Source organism: Pongo abelii, chromosome 13, assembly GCF_028885655.2.
Source record: "Pongo abelii isolate AG06213 chromosome 13, NHGRI_mPonAbe1-v2.0_pri, whole genome shotgun sequence".
NCBI lineage: Eukaryota > Metazoa > Chordata > Mammalia > Primates > Hominidae > Pongo > Pongo abelii.
The window spans coordinates 24,287,023-24,308,202 of NC_071998.2; the positions used below are offsets into that span (position 1 = coordinate 24,287,023).

The following is a 21,180-nucleotide window of genomic DNA, read 5'->3' on the forward strand; positions in this document are numbered from 1 at the left end:
CAAAACTACAATGAGATACCATCTCACACCAGTCAGAATGGTTATTATCAAAAGTCGAAAAATAACAGATCCTTACGAGGCTGCTGAGAAGAGGGATTGCTTCTATGCTGCTGGTGAGAGTGTAAATTAGTTCAGCCATCATGGAAAGCAGTATGGTGATTCCTCAAAGAACTTAAAACAGAACTTCCATTTGACCCAGCAATCCCATTGTTGTGTATATACCCAAAAGAATAGAAATCATTCTGTCATAAAGACACATGCACACAGATGTTCATTGCAGCACTATTCACAATAGCAAAGACATGGAATCAACCTAAAAGGCCAGAACAGTAAGCTGGATGAAGAAAATATAGTACATATACATCATGGAATACTATGCAGCCATAAAAAGAATGCAGTCATCATCACAGTTTGCACATAACTGTTTAACAAACCTGTACATGTCCCCATGAACCTAAAATAAAAGCTAAAGAAAAGAAATATGAAGGAACATAACAACTATGATAAGTTTGAAATGCATAAACTATCACACACAAGAGAAAAGCTGAGTCTTTGTCTACAGAAGTTGTAAAAACTGTTATAGATAATCTTTGACCTGAGAATTAAAGTATATGTGAGGATTAGCCAGGCACTCAAGATTTATTTCAAACAATAGATGTTGGTGAGGCTGCAGAGGAAAGGGAACACTTATACACTGTTGGTGGGAATGCAAACCAGTTCGGTTACTGTGTAAAGCAGTTGGAGATTTCTCAGAGAACTTAAAATGGAGCTACCATTTGACTCAGCAATCCCACTACCAGGTATATACCCAAAGGGAAATAATTTATTCTATCATAAAGACACACGTACCCATTATGTTCATTGCAGCACTATTCACAATAGCAAGGACATTGAATCAACCTAAGCACCCATCAACAGTGAATAGGATAAAGAAAATGTGGTACATATACACCATGGAATACCATGCAGCCATAAAAAAAAAAATCATTCCCTTTACACAACATGGATGGAGCTGGAGGACATTATCTTAAGCAATTAATGCAAGAACAGAAAATCAAATACTATATGTTCTTACTTTTTGTTGTTGTTGTTGTTGTTGTTGTTTGTTTCTTTTTTATGATGATGATGATGATGATGATGATTATTATTATTATTATACTTTAGGTTTTATGGTACATGTGCCCAATGTGCAGGTAAGTTACATATGTATACATGTGCCATGCTGGTGCGCTGCACCCACCAACTCGTCATCTAGCATTAGGTATATCTCCCAATGCTATCCCTCCCCCCTCCCCCCAACCCACAACAGTCCCCGAAGTGTGATGTTCCCCTTCCTGTGTCCATGTGTTCTCATTGTTCAATTCCCACCTATGAGTGAGAATATGCGGTGTTTGGTTTTTTGTTCTTGCGATAGTTTACTGAGAATGATGATTTCCAATTTCATCCATGTCCCTACAAAGGACATGAACTCATCATTTTTTATGGCTGCATAGTATTCTTTAAGAAAATGTGGCACATATGTTCTTACTTTTAAGTGGGAGCTAAACATGGAATACACATGATTGTAAAGATAGAAACCATAGACACTGGGGTTCACTAGACAGGGGAAGGAGGGAGCAGGGCATGGGCTGAACAACCACCTGTTGGTTTCTATGCTTATGGCCTGGGTGATGGGATCGTTGGAACCTGAAGTCTCAGCTTCACACAATTTACCCATGTAACAAACCTGCACAACATGTGCCCTTTAATCTGTAATAAAAGTTGAAATTAAAAAATTAGTTTTGACAAAAAGGGAATAAAGAAGCTCATTTCAAATGAAGGAAAGAGCTTTGGCAAAGGTACACCTGTGCAATTCAGCGTGGTATATTCAGGGAAATATAAAAAGTTCAGTTGAACTACAGTCTAATGTGCTGGAGTGAATTCGGGCAATTTGGCCAGATGTTTCGTTTGAGAACCATTTCTGAAGGGCTTTGTGTGTTGTGTGAGGAACATCGTACAGGGTCATGCTGGTGGCAATGTGAGAAATAGGGTAAGGGAAAGGGGTAAGAAGCTAGTAAACCAGGGAGAGGGCATTGCATTTATTTCTAGGCAATGGATGATGAGGGTCTGCACTGAGGTAGAAGCAATGAGGAGGGAGAGGGGTAGCTGAATCAGACAAATATGTGTGTATCAGAAACTGTGATGCTGACATCTCTCTGTGAATGGCCTTGTTCTAAAGAGACACTTCCTCACCATTAAATTCATGAGTGCTTCTCAGAGCAACTCACATATAATGACATGGTTACAAGGAAAGTAGGCATAAGACCTGCCATCTCACCTTGGGATGGTGCTAAAGGACCATCTAGACTCAGAGCCCCCTGTGGGGTCAGTGAAGGACTTTGTTGAGGATACAGCACAGGCCCAACTTCTCCCTCTGCCCCATTTCCCTCTGCCCACGTGGACTGCAAGGGCAGTTTCCACAAACCTTCTCGCACACTAATTTCCCTCTCAAAATCTGCTTTTGGAGAACACAAACCATGACAATGTGGGATATAGAAGTAATAGATTTAGAAACTGATTTAATATGAAGCATAGCAAAAATGAGGAACCGAGAATGGCTGTTCCAATCACTGAGATAGAAATACAGTGTGTGGCCAAAATGGGCAAGTGCAAGGATGGAGAGACAGTTCATTTCGGGGGTAAACTGAGTTTGAATCGCCTATGGAGCATCCAGCTGGAAGTGTCCAGTAGATAGTTGAATTCGCCAGGCAGGAACCTATGAAAGAAGTTGTCATGACAATGAATGGGAAGGTGGAGGAAAAATATGTATACTGAGGGAAAAGGAGGGCAGAAGGAAAAATCATGGGGAAATCTATCAGAAATGTCCAGGAGACAATTAATTGGGACAGTTAATAGCTTATGAGGAAAGAATTATTGCTGATAAGACTTGACAAGGTGTGCATAGAAAGCAGGAAACAAAACTCTGGAGAAACCTGCTTTTTAAATAGAAAGCAGATGAGAAAGAATCCCTAAGCGTAACATTCTTTTCACATGAGAACAGGTAGAAAAGGGAACAAGTTGGATTCTTTCTTTCTGAACAGTCACCAAGTCCCATGGATTCTTTTGCGGAAATAATTGAGGCTTATGTGACAAGAAGACAAAACCCAGGAGGACGACATCAACTTGTCTCTCAGGAAGACTTTTACATCAAGCTCTGGCAGTCCTTGATCAATGTGCCTGGGCCTCCCTGGCTCCTAAAAGAACTCCCACGGCAGGGGAACCAGGGAATTATTCCAGTGCCTGGAAAGAAAATGGGCACCTCCAAGCTCCTAGCTTTGACCCCATACTGGGGACAGGGAATTTTATTTTTTGAAATTCAGTACATCCAGATAATATTGCAAGTCTGTCTGCATCTGCAGGTTAAAATGAATCTCAGCAGAGATCAAAGTGTGGGGTAGTAGATGAAAAATTACTTTTGTAAATCACAGTCTCTGATACTTGAACTTTAACTTCTGAGTCAGATTGAATGATAATTAAATTTACTTACAGTGAAGTTTTAGAAAACAAGCTAGTTATTTTGTTTTTAGTAGAAAGGCAATCAAATATAGAGCTAAATGGTGGAGCTGAGCTTGGAAGAACTGGGGCAGAGAAAGGTTAGACAGGATAAAAGAGTTGTCTGTGGGAACAGAACAAAGTGTGGGATATTGCAAAGCGGGTGGAGATAATGGCAAAGGGACTATAAAAACTACGTTGTATTGAGCTTATAAGAAATGCTCTTGTTGAAAATCATGAGCTTCTGTCAAATGCTCAAGTTCATTCTCCTGAAAGATCACCATTGGGCTAGCTCCCTAGGAAAAATAAAATGGGGGAGATTGGTTCTGTGGTTTCAGATTCATCACATGGCTTGGGGACATTGATCCAAAGTGGCCCTTAGCTCACACTACCTAAGACCACTGAAAGCTCTAAACACCCCACATCCCACAAACCACATCCAGGTACCCTTCAGAGCAAACAACTCACTCATGTGTCTGTCTTTCTGTGTAGAGAGCAGGTGGCCAAGAAGCACTGTGCAAATCACTGGTGGCACTGAAGTAACCTAGAAGCTGTCTGGTTGGGGGTGGCAGGCTCTAGGGACAGGGAGAGTTTAGCCTGTTCCTGTCGAGAGACACTGTATCCATCGGAGATCTCTCCTTTGTTGATATCTTTTGACATCAAAGGAGCAATAGATCAACTGTAGCCCCAGTCCTTGGTCTTGTCGATACCAGTACATTCCATCATGACCCTTAGTCTGAGAACATTCCAGCATAATCCTCTTTCCTGTCTTTGTGATCCTATTCCTTGGGGTCTGGGTAACATCAGCATCCATGGACCCTGTGGGGAAATAAGACAAAAACTGAAGACAGAGACTGGTAAATGTCTTCAAGCTGCAATCTCTATGGATAGGCTTACTCCAGAACCTGGAAAATTTAAGGCAGTGATTTCCCCATCTGTTTTCCAAACTCGCCTGTTCCCAGGAGACATAAGGCCACACAGAAGAGAAGCAGGGAGGCCATGGCATGAAGAGGAATGATGGAGGTGTTTCCAGCTCTGGATGTTGAGGGAAGCAGGGCACGGAAATAGAAAACTAGGAGGATTCAGGAAGTGATGTCATTGTCCCTCCCAAGGTACTGGGTCTTAAAGATGCCATGTAGGCTTATGTATTATGTGTTCTTAGCAGATGCTGAAATTCTTCTACTTGCTTCTCTTCTCTTTCTGGTGCTTTACTGACAACCACCAGAGAGTTGTATCTCTCCCCTTTCTCAGGGCATATCTATTTCAGTTGTTCAAGGAGACATCATCCTCCTGATAAAGTAGGCTGGAGAAAATTCAAAACCAAGTTGAATTTTGAATAAAGGGAGTCTAGTCTCCCTTGAATGATAGGACAATATAACTGTTCTCCTTTTTTTTCTGCGCTTAATCATTTATTCTAAGTCAGTTCTTGGTAAACTATGCAATTTGAATATATTCTCTGTAAAGTTTGAGACTTTTTTGTTTTAAGAATGACGGGGTTCCTAACTTTGTTTCAAATTGCTCCTATATTTTAGTGGCTCCTGCTTTTCTGGTCAGTGTTTTCTGGGCACAGAGCTTTATTAAAAATATTGGTTTATTGTAGAAAGGTGTTAGTTTAATGTGGGTATGTGCTTCAAAGAAGCACTTAACACCTTCATTCCTATTTTGAATTAGCTGAAAATACAGTGGTTCATTAAATAATTCATTTTATTCTAAATAAATTATTCCTGACTTTAGGAGGAAAGAGTTTAATATTTAACACAACAGATTGCAAGTACAGAACAGTTATAGTGATAGTGTGAAACATTGTCCAATGTAATAAACAACTGGCTCTTTGCTGCTTCAGATCTGTGCTTGTCCTGGTGAAAAAGGAGAGTTCCCTGACCCCCCTGGAAGGACGTGCGACAGGAGTGTTGCTCACCTCTTTCTTTGCTGCAGGGGCTCAAACCCCTGAGGGGAAAGGGAGCACGCAGATGGACAGATGCAGGAGCCCAAGTGTGCAGATAGTTCTGCCATCTGCGCACGGCTTGAGTGTTAACCAGCTCAGTGGACCCTCTGCCTTTCTGCAAAGACGGAGGGCCAGTGTGACAGCTTTCTGTATCCTGAGCTCTTGCCCAGCGTCCTGGAAGAATTGGGTCACACACGGGCTTGAAGGATGAATGTGGGGTTTTATTGAGTGGTGGCAGTGGCTCTCAGTGGGTTGGATGGGGAGCTGGAAGGGGGGATGGGGTGAGAAGAAGATCTTCCCCTTGGAGTTTGGCCATCCAGGGACTGAACTCTTCTCTGACCACCCCCAGCTGAGCTCCTCTCGGGGTTCAGACGTTCCTCCTCTTTTTCTCTGCCATGTCGTTTCACCCTCCCTCTGCTTGTCTCCTAGCCTGCTTGTCTGCCTCTGAAGCCTGGGGTTTGGGGTTTACCTGGGTACAAGAAAGGGGGCATGGTGGGTCAAAAGACAACTTTTTGGGGATGAAAACAGGAATGCCTGTCCCCATTTACAGCTGCAGGTCTCCAGGCTTGAGGGTGGGTCCTTTGCTGGGAAACCACCCTTTCTACCCAGTACTTCTGTCTCCTGTCCATATCACTGGCTCTCCCTCATGCATGGGTACACCATGGCATCCTACCCTAATCATTCCTGCTGCATGTCAAATTGGTAAAGTCTTATTTTTAGATATTTTTACTTTTAATTCTAAAAATTTCAAACATATACAAAGTAGGCTTGATAAAATAATGAGCCTTTGTGTCCTCACATGAGTCATCTTTGGCAATTACCAACTCCTCATGGCCTCTTTTGTTCATCTGCCACCTCCTTCACCACTTCTGCCTCTTCTGTGTAATTCTGAATAGTTGTTGCTTTATTTAGGAGTACCCAAGCAAATTTTTTTTTATTTTTTATTTATTTTATTTTATTTTTTTTGAGACGGAGTCTCGCTCTGTTGCCCAGGCTGCAGTGTAGTGGTGCAATCTCGGCTCACTGCAAGCTCCGCCTCCTGGTTTCACAACATTCTCCTGCCTCAGCCTCCCGAGCAGCTGGGACTACAGGTGCCCGCCACCACGCCCAGCTAAATTTTTTTTGTATTTTTAGTAGAGACGGGGTTTCACCGTGTTAGCCAGGATGGTCTCGATTTCCTGACCTCGTGATCCGCCTGCGTCGGCCTCCCAAAGTGCTGGGATTACAGGCTTGAGCCACCGCGCCCCGCCCCCAACCACATTTTACAGCCATTGTCTACACTCCAGATGACATACTCCAGTGTCCCCTCCCTTTTTCTGGTTAGAGTTCTCTGTTAGCAATATGAATAAAAATGTGGATTTGTTCCAGTAAATGGCTTAGCCAGGGGTCTGATGAATATAAACAAGACAATGATCATAAGAACTTTTATTTTGGGTTTGTCTTCAATGTAAAAAAAAAAAAATCATTGCCCTTATTTGCATTTCTTAAAGTAAACATGCTGTTTTGCTGTCCCCTGCTGTGGGCAGTAATCTGAGTGGAATATTTGGGAGCTGAATATGAACTATTCGTGGTGATCACATTAGCTGAGAGAAGAGAGGACTCATATCTAGTGGTTGAGAGACCATTTTCCTGGGCATTTCTGACAGAAGTCTGTAGGTGCAGAGCAAGGAAAGGAGAAGCAGAAATCATTCTGGGAGCAGAATCTATGCCCGAGGAGGAGTGAGTGAGCATTATCAGAGCAATGAATGGAGGGGACACACATTTGCATGGGAAGGAAATTGAAAAAGACATCCCACTTTCTGGTCAAATGAGAGGGTTCTTAACGGCACAGGCCGATATATTCTCTACTCTGGGCTGGCTCACGCACCTCTCAAATCGTATTTATAATCTACTTTTGCTCTGACCTATACTCTACCATAGGCAGAACACAGACTTCTTCGTCTTACCCACAGACCATGTCCATCTGTGTGCTGTGCGTATGTATGTGATTCTAAGGACTGTTGAACCCCTCATTCCATGTGTGAGTTATTGATCTGTATAACACACATCCTCTGGCATAAAAGGCTGCCAAAGGATAAGTAATTTTATTTCTTTACTACTGCTTAGAGTTTTTGGTGTCCTAAGAGAATTTTGCCTACTCTCAACTCACAAAGATGTTTTTCTATATTTTCTTCTAGAACATTTGTGGTTTCAGCTTTTATAATTACATCTATGAAACATCTCAATTTAATTTTCATTTATGGTGGTAGGTGGCAGTGAAGGATCATTTTTTCCATATGATTATCCAGGTTTTCCAACATACTTGCTGAGAATTACCATCTTAATGCATTGAAACTTCCAATCCATAAGCATGATATATCTCTCCATTTAAAAATATTTTCTTTAGTTTCTCTTTGTGGAGTTTTGTTGTTTTTAATTGAACATCTATTGCTAAATTTTTCTTAAGTAATTTGTTATTGGTACTATTGTAAATGGTATTATTTTCTGAAGTTTGTGTTTCAATTGTTTGCAACTGGTAAAAAAAATTTGATTTTTAAAATATTGATGTATCCTGTGATATTGGTAAATTCACTAATTATTTCTAGTTGTTGTTCCTTGATTTCTTACGATTTTCTATCTAAACAATCATGTAATCTGCAAATAATTGTACTTTTACTTCTTCCTTTTCAATGTTTAAAACTTTTATTTTTGTTGCTTTATCACGCTGGTTAAGATCTCCAATATAATATTGAATAAAAATAGTGAGCATCGTAGCACAAAGATTTATTAAGCCCAAGAATTCAAGTCCCACCTGGGGAATATAGTGAGACCTCATCTATAATTAAAGTAAAAAGTAATGAGTAAACTTCATGGCTTGTGTCTTATTACATTATAGGAGGAAAGTGCTCAACACACTATTCGATCAGATGTTATTTGTAAATTTTTCATTTATAACTTTAATCAGATTGAGATAACTGTCTTACCAGTTTACTGATAGTGTTTCTTTTGATTTAGTACTGATTTTGTCAAAGGTTTCTCTGCATCTGTTGAGATGGTCAAGTGATTATTCCTCATTATTCTGCTGATATGGTGAAGTATATTGATTTTGGAATGCTAAACCACTGTTTCTCCCGCAATAAACTCACTTAGTCATATTGTAGAATTGTTCACATATACACATATGTATATGCACACAAATATATAGATATATTCATACATATTTGGATTTATTACTTATTTATTTTTGATCCAAACGTATATTTTCTATTTTTTGAAGAAAATTAATTTTTGGAAGATTTTGCTAATCAAAATTTGAGTGAATTATCTAGTTCTCGCCCCCCCCCCCCCAATAGATGTACTTTATAGCAACTCTACTTTTTTTTTTTAGTTCTGGAGTACATGTGCAGGATGTGCAGGTTTGTAACACAGGTAAATGTGTGCCATGGTGGTTTGCTACACCTATCAACCCATCACCTAGATATTAAGTCCAGCATGCATTACCTATTTTTCCTAATGCCCTCCCTCCCCCCACTCCATCCCCCAACAGGCTCCACTGTGTGTTGTTCCCCTCCCTGTGTCCATGTGTTCTCATTGTTTAGCTCCCACTTATAAGTGAGAATATGCAACGTTTGGTTTTCTGTTCCTGGGTTGATTTTCTGAGGATAATGGCTTCCAGCTTCATCCATGTCCCTGCAGAGGACATGATCTCATTCCTTTTTATGGCTGCATAGTATTCCATGGTGTATATATACCACATTTTCTTTATCCAGTCTATCATTGATGGGCATTTGGGTTGATTCTGTGTCTTTGCTATTATGAATAGTGCTGCAATGAACATATGCATGCATGTTTCTTTGTAATAGAATGATTTATAATGCTTTGGGTATATACCCAGTAATGGGATTGCTGGGTCAAATAGTATTTTTCATTCCAGATCTTTGAGGAAGCACCACATTGTCTTCCACAATGGTTGAACTAATTTAGGTTCTAACCAACAGTGGAAAAGCATTCCTATTTCTCCACAACCTTGCCAGCATTTTCATAATGGCTTTTCTGACTGGTATGAGATGGTATCTCATTGTGGTTTTGACTTGCATTTCTCTAATGATCAGCAGTGTTGAGATTTTTTTTTTTTTTTGTATGTTTGTTGGCCGCATGAATGTCTTCTTTTGAGAAGTGTCTGTTCATGTCCTTTGCCCACATTTTAATAGGGTTTTTTTTTAACTTGTAAATTTGTTTGAATGTCTTGTAGATTCTGGATATTAGACCTTTGTTGGATGGATAGACTACAAAATTTTCTCCCACTCTGTGGGTTTCCTGTTCACTATGATGATAATTTCTTTTGCTGTGCAGAAGCTCTTTAGATCCCATTTGTCAGTTTTTGCTTTTGTTGTAATTGCTTTTGACAATTTCATCATGAACTCTATGCCTGTGCCTATATCCTGAATGATATTGCCTAGATTTTATTCTAGGCTTTTTATAGTTTTGGCTTTTACATGTAAGTCCTTAATATATCTTGATTTAGTTTTTGTATAAAGTGTGAGGAAGAAGTCCAGTTTCAATTTTCTGTAAATGGTTAGCCAGTTCTCCCTGCACCTTTTATTAAATAGGGAATCCTTTCCCCATTGCTTTTTTTGTCAGGTTTTTCGAAGATCAGATGGTGTAGGTGTGTGATCCATTTCTGAGTTCTCTGCTGTGTTCCATTGGTCTATGTGTCTGTTTTTGTACCAGTACTATGCTGTTTTGGTTATTGTAGCCTTATAGTATAGTTTGAAGTCTGGTAGCATGATGCCTCCAGGTTTGTTCTTTTTGCTTATGATTGTCTTGGCTATTTGAGCTCTCTTTTGGTTCTATATGAATTTTAAAATAGTTTTTCCTAATTCTGTGAAGAACGTCAATGGTGGTTTAATGGGAATAGCATTGACTCTATAAATTACTATGTGCAGTATGGCTGTTTTCATGGTATTGATTCTTCCTATCCATACGGATGAAATATTTTTCCATTTGTTTGGGTCCTCTCTGGTTTCCTTGAGCAGTCAGTGGTTTGTAGTTATTCTTGAAGAAGTCCTTCACTTTCCTTGTTAGCTGTATTTCTAGGTATTTTATTCTCTTTGTAGCAATTACAAATGGGAGTTCATTTATGATTTTGCTGTCCGCTTGCTTGTTGTTGATGTATAGAAATGCTTGTGACTTCTGCACTTTGATTTTGTATCCTGAGACTTTGCTGAAGTTGCTTATCAGTTTAAGAAGCTTTTGAGCTGAGACAGTGGGGTTTTCTAGATATAGGATTATGTCATCTGCAAACAAAGACAATCTGACTGTCTCCCTTCTTATTTGAATACCATTTATTTCTTTCTCTTGCCTGATGCCCTGGCCAGAACTTCCAATACTGTGTTGAATAGGAGTGATGAGAGAGAGCATCCTTGTCTTGTGCTTGTTTTCAAGGGGAATGCTTCTAGCTTTTGCCCATTCAGTATGATATTGGCTGTGGGTTTGTCATAAATAGCTCTTATTATTTTGAGGTATGTTCCTCAATACCTAGTTTATTGAGAGATTTGAACATGATGTTGAATTTTATTGAAGGCCTTCTCTGCATCTATTGAGATAATCATGTGATTTTTGTCTTTATATCTGTTAATGTGATGACTTATGTTTATTGATTTGCATATGTTGAACCAGCCTTGCATCCCAGGATAAGCTTTTTGATGTGCTGCTGGATTCAGTTTGTCAGTATTTTGTTGAGACATATTTGGATTTAATCTGTTCATATATTGTGAAAAGTTTTCTTTCATTTGCAGCCATAAAAGATACTGTTCTGTAATGCGTTTGACAGATTTTGACATTAGGGTTCTGCTGGGTTTATAAAAGTGTTGTGAAGTGTTTCTTCCTCTTCTATTTTCTGAAAAAGTTTATTTAAGAAGGATAGTCTTTTTTCCTTAATTTTTTTTATAGAATTCATGAAGAAATAATTCAGGTCTGGAGTTTCTTTGAGAGAAGGTTTTTGATAAAAAAAAATTTAACTTCCTTCATTTGAAGTTCTTTACATTTCTTATTTCATTTTGAATCATTTTGGTAAATGGTGTTATTCAAATAATTTCATTTCATCTAAGTTGAAGAATGTATTGCATATACTTATAATATTCTGTCACTATTTTAATGTCTTTTGTATCTACAGACATATGCTTTCCTTCATCATTGATATTGTAATTTGTGTCTTTCCCCATTTTGTCTTGATTTTTATGGATTAATCAATTTCATCAGTTGATTAAATCATGACCATACTTTCCTCCAAATTCTTGAACATATTTCTATAATAGCTGCTTAAAAATTCTCATCAGAAATTTCCAACATTTTTGTTATTTCAGAGTTGGTTTTTATTGTTTTTTTCCCCATGTGTAACATTTCCTAGTTCTTCCCATGTCTAATATTTCTTTCATTTCAAGATCAAAATTGTAGATGCTACATTGTTGACACTCTAGAGATACATCTGTCTCTACAGACATATATATCTACAGATTATATATGTATATATTTATATATATATTTGCCTTTATTTAGAGAGTGCTGAGATATTTTTCTTCAAAAGGCAGCAAACTTAACTGGCAGATCAGTGAGATCCTTTTGAGACTTGCTGAGCTTTGTTAGGGCAGTTCTGGAGTGGTTTACTCTAGGACTTTGGTAGTCCTTCTCCTGAGATGTGACCCCTATGTGGTGCCAGCTGCATTCCCAGGGGTTTCAGCAAGGCCTCTTAGCTCTGCCCGGTCAGGATTCCTGTCTCCCTTGCCAGTATGACTGTCAGAATCTCCATTCCTCTCACAGCTACCCAGCAACTGCTCTCTGCTAGGTCTTATGGAGGCTTTTCCTATGCAATTGCTGCTAAGTTTTTGACCAAAGACTTAAGGGGACTTCATACAATATTTGGAGGTCTTATTCTGCATAGCTTCCTTCTCTGCAGTAGCTTATCCCTATCACTATCAGCCATGTCCACAGCTCTGAACTCAATCTCTGCCTCCCTATGCTGGAGACACCACTGCCCCCTGCTTGGGCTTCATATCCTGGAGCTGCGGCCCAGAAATTATACCAAGGCAGAGTCTTAGGACAATAGTGAAATTCCCCTTCTAGTTTTCCTCTTTCTCAGTGATGGCGACCCCATACTGCCTGTTGTCTGATGTCTGAAAATAGTTGTCTGATAATTTTTTCAAGTTTTATAGTGGCTTAAGGCAATAGGACAAGTACAGTAATAACTATCTCTTTTGATTTAAAGCCAAATCCCAAAAATAAGCATTTTAAAGGTTTTTGTTCCATATTGTCAAACTGACACCATTATAAGTAGTTTAAAAGAGTAACACTTTGACTAGACTCTTAATCAAATTGGACAACAAAATTCATTTGTAAGTGTTCTCAAACACATTTTTACTAATATTTCATTCCATATTCATATGAATTTTCTGTATTCATATTTTCTCATTCATTATTAAATTGTTCACTGGATTTTTTTAGATTGTTATCTTTATGGTAAACCCTGATGGTTTTCAGGATGTCATTTAAAATTTGTTTTCCTAAATTTATTTTTTCCCAGACTTCCTCAGGAATTTGTTTTAATTTATCCAATGATAAATCACTCCCAAAGAGAATATAATGTTCTAATGTTTTTCATGAAAGTAATCTATATTTTGTCATCCTTATACACATTATTTGAAATACATTTTTATGGTTCTTTTTACTCTTCTCCCTTTCCCAAGAAACCAAAATTCAATGTAGTGTAGCTGAAAGTTTCTCAATGCCTATATGTCTCAGTGAATGGGAGTTGCTTTGCAAGCATTTGTGGAATCAAAATGGATCAGCTGTCATATCAAGAGCTCAAGGAGACTGGTGTTTGCAGTGGATGGAATTTGGCCCTAAAAGAGATAATGTGTGGGCAAGTATTAAGTCTTCCAAAAAGATGTGTGAAGTTTTTCTGTCCTTTGCTGTAACCAGACAGCATAATCTACTTAGAGCAATGAAAATTAATTTGAATCAAATTTACCCCAGATTGTAAAAAAGCACAGCTAAATGGAGTGAAGCATTTTTTCAGCAGTTCTGGATGGAAAGGGTTATCGATGGGTGACAGTAGTTTGGGGACAGCCATGGCTGGTAACTTTTCTATGCTGCTTAAAGACATGAGTAATAATGGAAGAGACAGCATGTTGAGCACTCAGCAGAGTGGAAGTGAAAGATAGAAGTCTCATTCACATAATGGAGATAACATGCATGCACCTGCTAAGGTAAGAGACCACCTGATTCCTCCCATATCTACTGATTCTTTGAAGTCTGGGACAGGGGTGGTGCCATATTGGATGGTGGTATTTCCAGTGCCTAAAATTTCAAAAAGGAGACTAATATCTTGTATATCTTAGGACTTCCTACAAATTGTTGAGGAAAATACAGAACTCTCAATAGAGAATTTGCCTGAGGATATGGATAGGCCATTTTGAGAACAGAAATCCAGGACCACTATCACATGAAGAAGTGCTCAAATTCATTAGTAGTTAGAAAAATGCAAGGGAAAGAAAAGGAGGGAGAGAACATTATTCAGCTTTCTAGATTGTTGCCACTTATTATTATAGTAGTATAAAGTAATCTCTCAGTTCCTTTAAATTATTGGTTTTATTTAGTTTTTTAAAAATTGTCACCTGTATCTTTATGGTAAACACTGATGATATTCTGGTGTTGGGTGAGCGGGGCTGAGGGGATGGAGAGAGAGAGAGATTGGAACCTCTTTACATTGCTAGACTGAGAACAATCTAGATCACTGGATAAGGATTAAAGGAGATATTAGGATGTAGGAAAACACCCTATTCACTTTTATGTGGGATTGCAGATGTATATGGTGATCCTGAAGAACCCGTGGTGGTATTTAGATAGATGAAATATGCATAGAATTCCATGTCTCAGCAATCACAACTTGCTCTGGGTATATAATCCTATAAAGCAATCATACAAGTCTATGAAGGTATTTGTACAATAATTTTCAATTCTGGCAGGAAACCAGACAAAATCTGGGTATGTATTTCCAAAGAAACGGGTATGAGTACTCTCTATCATATAGAACCAACAGACCGAATGTACATACTGAAAAACAGAGCATTTCCCTTGCTTGAGCTGAGTGGAAAAGTAACATTTATGTGATTTTAAATACATACATACATGCCTACTGCTGAGTGCTCTATGAGAAGGTTCATGGCTGGATCATGACCGATCTGTTTTTTTCTCCTGGGATTTTGAACTCAGGCTTAGAAAGAGCTGGGGTGGTATTTGTCACTGTAGGGAAATGATGGCAACTGAATTTGTAATCTTTAGTGACCATCTCATCCTCACCACGAGGCCTGGAGAAAAAGGGATGGTGTACAGGGAGAGAAAAGCATGCAGCAGCAAAACTGAATAAAAATCAGAGCTGGAGAGATAGTCATTCTAGAGCCTGGCCCTAGTGGTGCCTTTTCAGAACTGTCTGTCCATCACCTCTTGACTTCTGTTAAACACCGTTTATCCTTGTGTTAAATTCCACTGTGGCTTAAGCTGGCTCCAGTTATTTTCTGTTACTCCCTTCCAACCTAATACATCACCTGCTTCCTGAGCTGGGTCTGTGACAAGTTTGTGTGCTAACTGGAACTGACATTTCAGTGCTGTGTACGGACTACTGGCGCAGAGATACAGTGCGGTGTCTCCCGGTTCCAAGGACAGGATTGCCAGGCTGCAGGGTGGGTTCTTGGGGCATTGAGATGAGAATCGCTTCTTGTGCATCTCCGTTTCTTGAAGAACTTGTTCATTCTGAAAGGAAATCAAAAACATAAACTCTTTATTCTGATTCTGTTGATACCAACAAACAAAAGTATGTCCCTTTGCGGGGGTACAATACATCTTTGTTTTCCTTCCTTTTCCTTTGACCAAATATCCTGGAGTCTGTGTGACTTTGGCATGAAAACAGCCTGTAAGAGAAAGAAACAGATGCTGTAGACAGAGTCCAGGAAAGACCTTAACAACAACAACAAAGCTTGGATCTGGGGGTTGGCCAGCCCAGGACAAGGGTTTTTCTTCTGTGCTCAGAGCTCACCTGCTGCCAGGAGACAAAGAGCTGCACAGCCGAGGAGCCTGGTGCCCGTGGTCGCGTTGACGTCGCAAAGCTTTTTCATCCCCGTCTGCAGCTTCTTGTGACGTGATTGCTCCACAGCCTCATAATCATCATGTTACTGCTTCATGTTTCTGAGCAAAAACACTTCATGGTATCGGGAAAAAAAGCTTTTATTCCTAACTCAGTAAATATAACTAAGTTATTTTGTATTCATTTAAAATATTTTATGTCTATTTTTGCTAATATAAGCAAAGCACTGATATTTTAGAAAGTTAGAAAATAAAATAACAAAATAAAAATATACCACTGCCAGAAAGCAATTATCACTGTTAACACATTAGTGAGAGTCTTTCTAGATCCTTCTCTCCCCATATATAAATGTGTAGATATATAGACACATTATTTTTTATTATAAACAATATTCTGGAAATTCTGTTTGATAAGCTTTTTTTTCAGTTAATGATCATCATCCTTTCTCATTAATGCATTTTCATCTTATCTACTATTTAGCTTTTATGCAAAGTTTTACAGTTGTTTCAAAAATGTCCTTTGCCATTAATTTGAGCATCAGTTTCTAACTCAAGACTGGACATTTCTTCTGACTATTAATTATCTAATTATCTTTTAGTATAATATAGATCTCTATTGTAATTGCTATTTTTATGATTCTGAAACTAGCCACTGCTTTCAAAAATACTTCACCTTTTAGCTCTTTTTGGTGTATTTTAGCTTGTTCATTTACTAGTGTTTCTTTTAGATAACCTCCCTTTTTTGCTTTTCTCTCTGTAACTATTTATTTTAAATAGTGCATATTTGGTGATTTATTCATTTTTTTACTTTTTTCTTCCTCCATTTCATCCTCATTTCAGGTAAGTAATGTTAACCGTTTAATTTATATCTATCCATAGATTTCTCCTTACTTATTTAATTGTTCAGTGAGGTTGTTTCCTCCACATTACAAAGATTGTCTTTGAATATATAGACAATAACTTGATAACATACCAACAAAATGATCACTTAAAAAAACAACTTGGCACAAGAAATAAAATATTACCAGAATATTTGAAAGCTCTTATTTCTTTTCCCAGATCCCATGCTTCTGTTCTGTAACTCTACTGAGGTGTTTGCTTTTATATTTATTTGCTTCTCTTTTGTATTTTAACACATAGGTACATAAGCAAACAAAATAGTGTTTAGTTTTACATGCTTCCAAACTTTATACAAACGAGACAATACTGTACCTTTCTTCTGTAATGTAATTTTTCTTCAAATTTGTGAAATTCAGTCATGTTTGTGTGTTTAGTTTTAGTTCATGAATTTTTACTGCTGTGTAATTTCTTTATAATAATAAACCATAATTTATTTACTGTTCTGTTAAGTTACATTTGGATATTTTATACATTTTTGCTATTACAGATGTATTACAGTGAATATCCTTGTCCTGATTTTCATAGAAGTGTTTCTCTAGAAAAGCCTTTCTCAAGGGTGGAATTGATGGATAGTGGGTACACACATCTTGAACTTTACCAGATAATACCAAATTGTTTTCCAACATAGATCTACCAATATACACTCTAGCCAGTGATTCAGAGAATTCTTGTTGACACTTTGCCTTGCCAACACTTGATAGATTACTATTTTTATCATCGTAGAGATTCTGGTGGGTATATATTTCATTGGACTCAATTTCTATTTCCCTGATTATTAAATTTAGCAACATTTACATGTTTAATGACCAGTGAGATTTTGCTAGGAGCTTATGGTTTTCACTCACTTTTTCTATTGACAGTTACCTTTTTCTCATTGACCTGTAGAAAAATTAGTTTCTAGGTTTTTAAAAAATAAATTATATATACTAGCTTTTCTTGAATATATAAATATAGATAGGGATATTAATTTGGTATAAATATATAGATATTTAATGATATGTCACTATACAGTCAATCTTGTCACTCTTATATAATTAACTTTGATAAATTCAATATCAATTTTTATATAGCCATTTTTATCAATCTGTTCCCTACTGATTGAGGGAATAAGAAATCTTTCCCTGCTTTAAGGCCATGAAGATGTGCTCTTATATTATACAGTATTCTAGAAGCCTTATGATTTTATTACAATTATGCTTTTAATATAGCTGGGATTGATTTTGGCTATGTATTGAGATGTGTCCAATTGCACTTGTTTTCCTTTATATAGATACCCAATTTTCCCATCACCATTTGTTGAAAAATATATTCTTTGATTATTGCAGTACCATTGCTGTGTGTTTATGCACATGTATTTTTTTCCTTGGATCTATTTATATATCAATGCCCCTATATTATACCACTTTTATTATTGTGATTTTATAATAATTGTCTTATAATAATTGTTAGATTTAGTCCTCTCACTTGGAGCTTCTACTTTAGTGCCTCAGCTATTCTTTTATCCTTTGCAGCTATTCTTTTATCCTTTGCAGCTATTCTTTTATCCTATCCTTTATCCACTGGTAGGCAGACTCATGCAACTTCATTCATGGAGGTTTTTCATTTCCTACTTTGGTGATTTCTTGGAATCTTAGCTAAGTCTTGTATCTTTCCAAATGGAACCTCATGGAAAAGGTTCTGTTCACCTCAGTAAACTAACATATAACATTTTACCGACTATTCCCTGTTACCCAAGAAGTGTTTGTGGCTTCTTCTGCCTGGGTTACCTTTATTTTTTTCCCTAATTTTCTTAGAAATATCAGACAAAACAAAACTCTCACTCTCTCTCTTTCCCTCTTTTGTTTTTACATCCCATGTTCTAATCACTCCTCACTCTCAGGCTTCTTTAATCTCCATAAGGAACCAGAATACCACAGTCTTAATTCCCATGCATTTGATCTCTGTGATCTAAATCTATATTTGGATGGAATTTTCTGTCCCCACAGTTCAATTATTGACATGCTGAAATCTGCAGCATCTCAACCTCTAGTCCAGCTTTATGGCTTCTCAATTTCACATCTTGTCTATGCAGTTGCGCACTTCTAGTTTTTACCTGATTGTTCCATAGACAATTGAACCCTGTTATCCCAAATGGGAACTGCTACTGCTAACATGATTTCATATTGTTTGAAATTGTGCCCTTTGTAAATGATCAAAGTTATGTGAGGAAAATTGAAAAATTGTATCATTTGCTTGTCTGCTGATAACAATCAAGCTTCAGCTCTCTCTTTTGAGCAACAGCCTACAAAGGACTTTCATACTTAATATATTCATGGAACCAAAAACTCAACTTTTTCAAAAACTCCTTTCTGTCTACTTCCTCAGATATATTCCATTTCTTTTGATTCATATACATTGATGATCATCTTTCTCTTTGTAAACTGTTCCCCAAAGTGTCACACTCTTTAATATGCCTTTGCAAAAGTTGTTCTCTTTGCCCAGAATGCTCTACTCAGAACCAGGTCTATCTGGTGAAGTTCTAATGTGACTTCCCCTTTGCTTTCTCTGATTCAGTCAGACAGAATTGTGCGCGTCCTCCCTTAAGCTCCCAAATGACTTCTGATTGTAGTATTATATATTATATTTTCCGTTCCATTATAATTACTTTCTTGCTAGACTCTTAGCTCCTTGGATAAAGGATCTATTTTCTTTTCAGTTTTGTATCCTTTGTGTTTGCAAAAGTAACAGGACATAGGAAAATCTGAAGAAAATATTAAAAATGAAAAAATTAAACTAGAGGATGTGGTGGGGGCTGTAGGGCTAGGATACCTTTCCGCACAGAGAGACAACGGCTGTGCTTCCACTGTGGTGTGCTCCCAGGACAGAAGGACAAAGCTGTTTGGCTGGTGTGGGCCAGCTTCACCATGAGAAGAAACAGCCCCTTCTCCTCTCGGGAGACACTGTAGCCTTCAGTTAGGTCTCCTCTCTGAATATCCTTTTCAACCCTTGAGTAATAGATCAGTCTCAGATTTTGCATTGGGTCCTGCCAGTACTAGTACCAGTACATGTCATTGTGTCTCAAACTCTGTTTCCACTCCAGGGTCACATCCCATCCAGCCCCAGTGAGCTGGAATGGTGTCTGATAGATGTCAGCATCCAAGGGTCCAAGAGACAAAGGCTAGAGATCATGCCCAGAAGGGAGGTGCTGGCCAGGGAGGGGCCTGGCAAGGCCAGGATAGGAATTGACCAACTGGTCAGCAGGTGCTGAGCTCACCTGCTCCCAGGAGACACAGGGTCACATAGCAGAGGACACAGCTGCCCATGGCAGCGATGAAATCTCTCTGAAGTTACAGACACAGGCTCTGAGAGAGAGAGAGGCCAAGGGAAGGGGCTGAGATCTAGCCCCTTCCCAGGGCTTAATATAAAGAATTTGTCATTGCTACATGATGACTGATTGTCACAGGTGATTTTGCAGATGGTGAGACTAAGAATGAGAGAGATCAAGTCACATGCACCTCCTCTTCTGCTTATAGAAGCTTTTTATATCCCTTCTAAATGGACAAGTGCCTGCCCGCATGGTCAGAAGAGCCAATCCCTCATTTCCTGGTCAGAGTCATACACAGAGTACCATGCACCTGTGCTCAACTAAACACAAGAAGGGGTTTGGAAGTTTAGTTTTTTGTGGTTGTTTTTTTTTTAAAGAACCAATTCTCTACACCCTCTGTATTTACTATAAATAATTAATACAGTAGAGATGGGGTAGGGGCTACTCCGGTAATTTTAGGAATAGCAAAGCGTCTGAAGTGCCCCTCCCCTAGTGACACTGGATTAGGGCAGGGACTTGGGAGACGGCATGGGCTTTAGTCCTGTCTGTGCCATTTAGCAGCTATGTAACCTTGTAAAAGTTACAGAGCCTCTCTTCAATTTGACTTTACCTGTAAAATTGAGATAATAAGTAACTACCCCCAAACCTGTGCTGAACATTACATAAATAAAGCATTTAGAACAGTTCTTAGTACATGAGAAACACTATATTTGTGTTTGCTCTTATTACTTTCTGGACCTGATATTCTAACTCACAGGAAGTTAGGAAGTCAATACTATATCAAGTGAAATCAGACATTTATGGTCATAGGGTTGTACCAGCTGACTAAAGTATCATTTTCCAACACTGAGTAGAAATTTGTATGAGTGTAAATTCACTGTATAACATAGGTTCTTCCCAATAGTTTTAGTAAATAAAAATAGGATCCTAGATGATTTGTTTTATTATTATTATTATACTTTAAGTTTTAGGGTACATGTGCACAATGTGCAGGTTTGTTACATATGTATACATGTGCCATGTTGGTGTGCTGCACCCATTAACTCGTCATTTAGCATTACGTATATCTCCTAATGCTATCCCTCTCCCCTCCCCCCACCCCACGACGGTCCCTGGTGTGTGATGTTCCCCTTCCTGTGTCCATGTGTTCTCATTGTTCAATTCCGATGATTTCTTAATGAATGCTTTTGTTTTGGTAGACAAATGTTGTTCTGAGGTTATCTGCCGTTAAAAGATGCTTTCGTGATGAAACTTTTGGTTGCAAGCTGGTGGGGTTTAGAAGCTGTTGCTATTTCCTTCTAGAAGAAAAACAGAAGGCAGAGAGAGAAAAAAAAGGAGCAGGAGAGCAAGAGAGAGAGAGAGAGAGAGAATACAAAGTAATTAT

The 21,180-nt window shown here is 38.3% G+C and overlaps 1 protein-coding gene across 1 annotated transcript; it reads right to left on the bottom strand.

Moving 5' to 3' along the window:
* Nucleotides 1–3,999: 3,999 nt before the first annotated feature.
* On the bottom strand, nucleotides 4,000–19,508 carry LOC100936117 (uncharacterized). Its single transcript, XM_054521051.2, has 5 exons — nucleotides 19,301–19,508; nucleotides 15,546–15,639; nucleotides 15,351–15,420; nucleotides 15,058–15,262; nucleotides 4,000–4,350 (listed from the first exon to the last, which is right to left on the bottom strand). The coding sequence occupies exons 1-5, from the start codon at nucleotides 19,506–19,508 to the stop codon at nucleotides 4,124–4,126; spliced, it is 804 nt and encodes a 267-aa protein (XP_054377026.2). The 3' UTR covers nucleotides 4,000–4,123.
* Between the last annotated feature and the right edge of the window lie 1,672 nt (nucleotides 19,509–21,180).

What these genes read in the sequence shown, in the direction of transcription:
- LOC100936117 (XM_054521051.2), bottom strand. Translation starts at nt 19,508, where the DNA reads ATGCAAAATCTGAGACTGATCTATTACTCAAGGGTTGAAAAGGATATT. An exon ending in TCTTTGTCTCCTGGCAGCAG is followed by an intron (nt 15,421 to 15,545) that starts GTGAGCTCTGAG and finishes TTTCTCTTACAG; the next exon opens with GCTGTTTTCATGCCAAAGTC. An exon ending in AAAGGAAGGAAAACAAAGAT is followed by an intron (nt 15,263 to 15,350) that starts GTATTGTACCCC and finishes ATTTCCTTTCAG; the next exon opens with AATGAACAAGTTCTTCAAGA.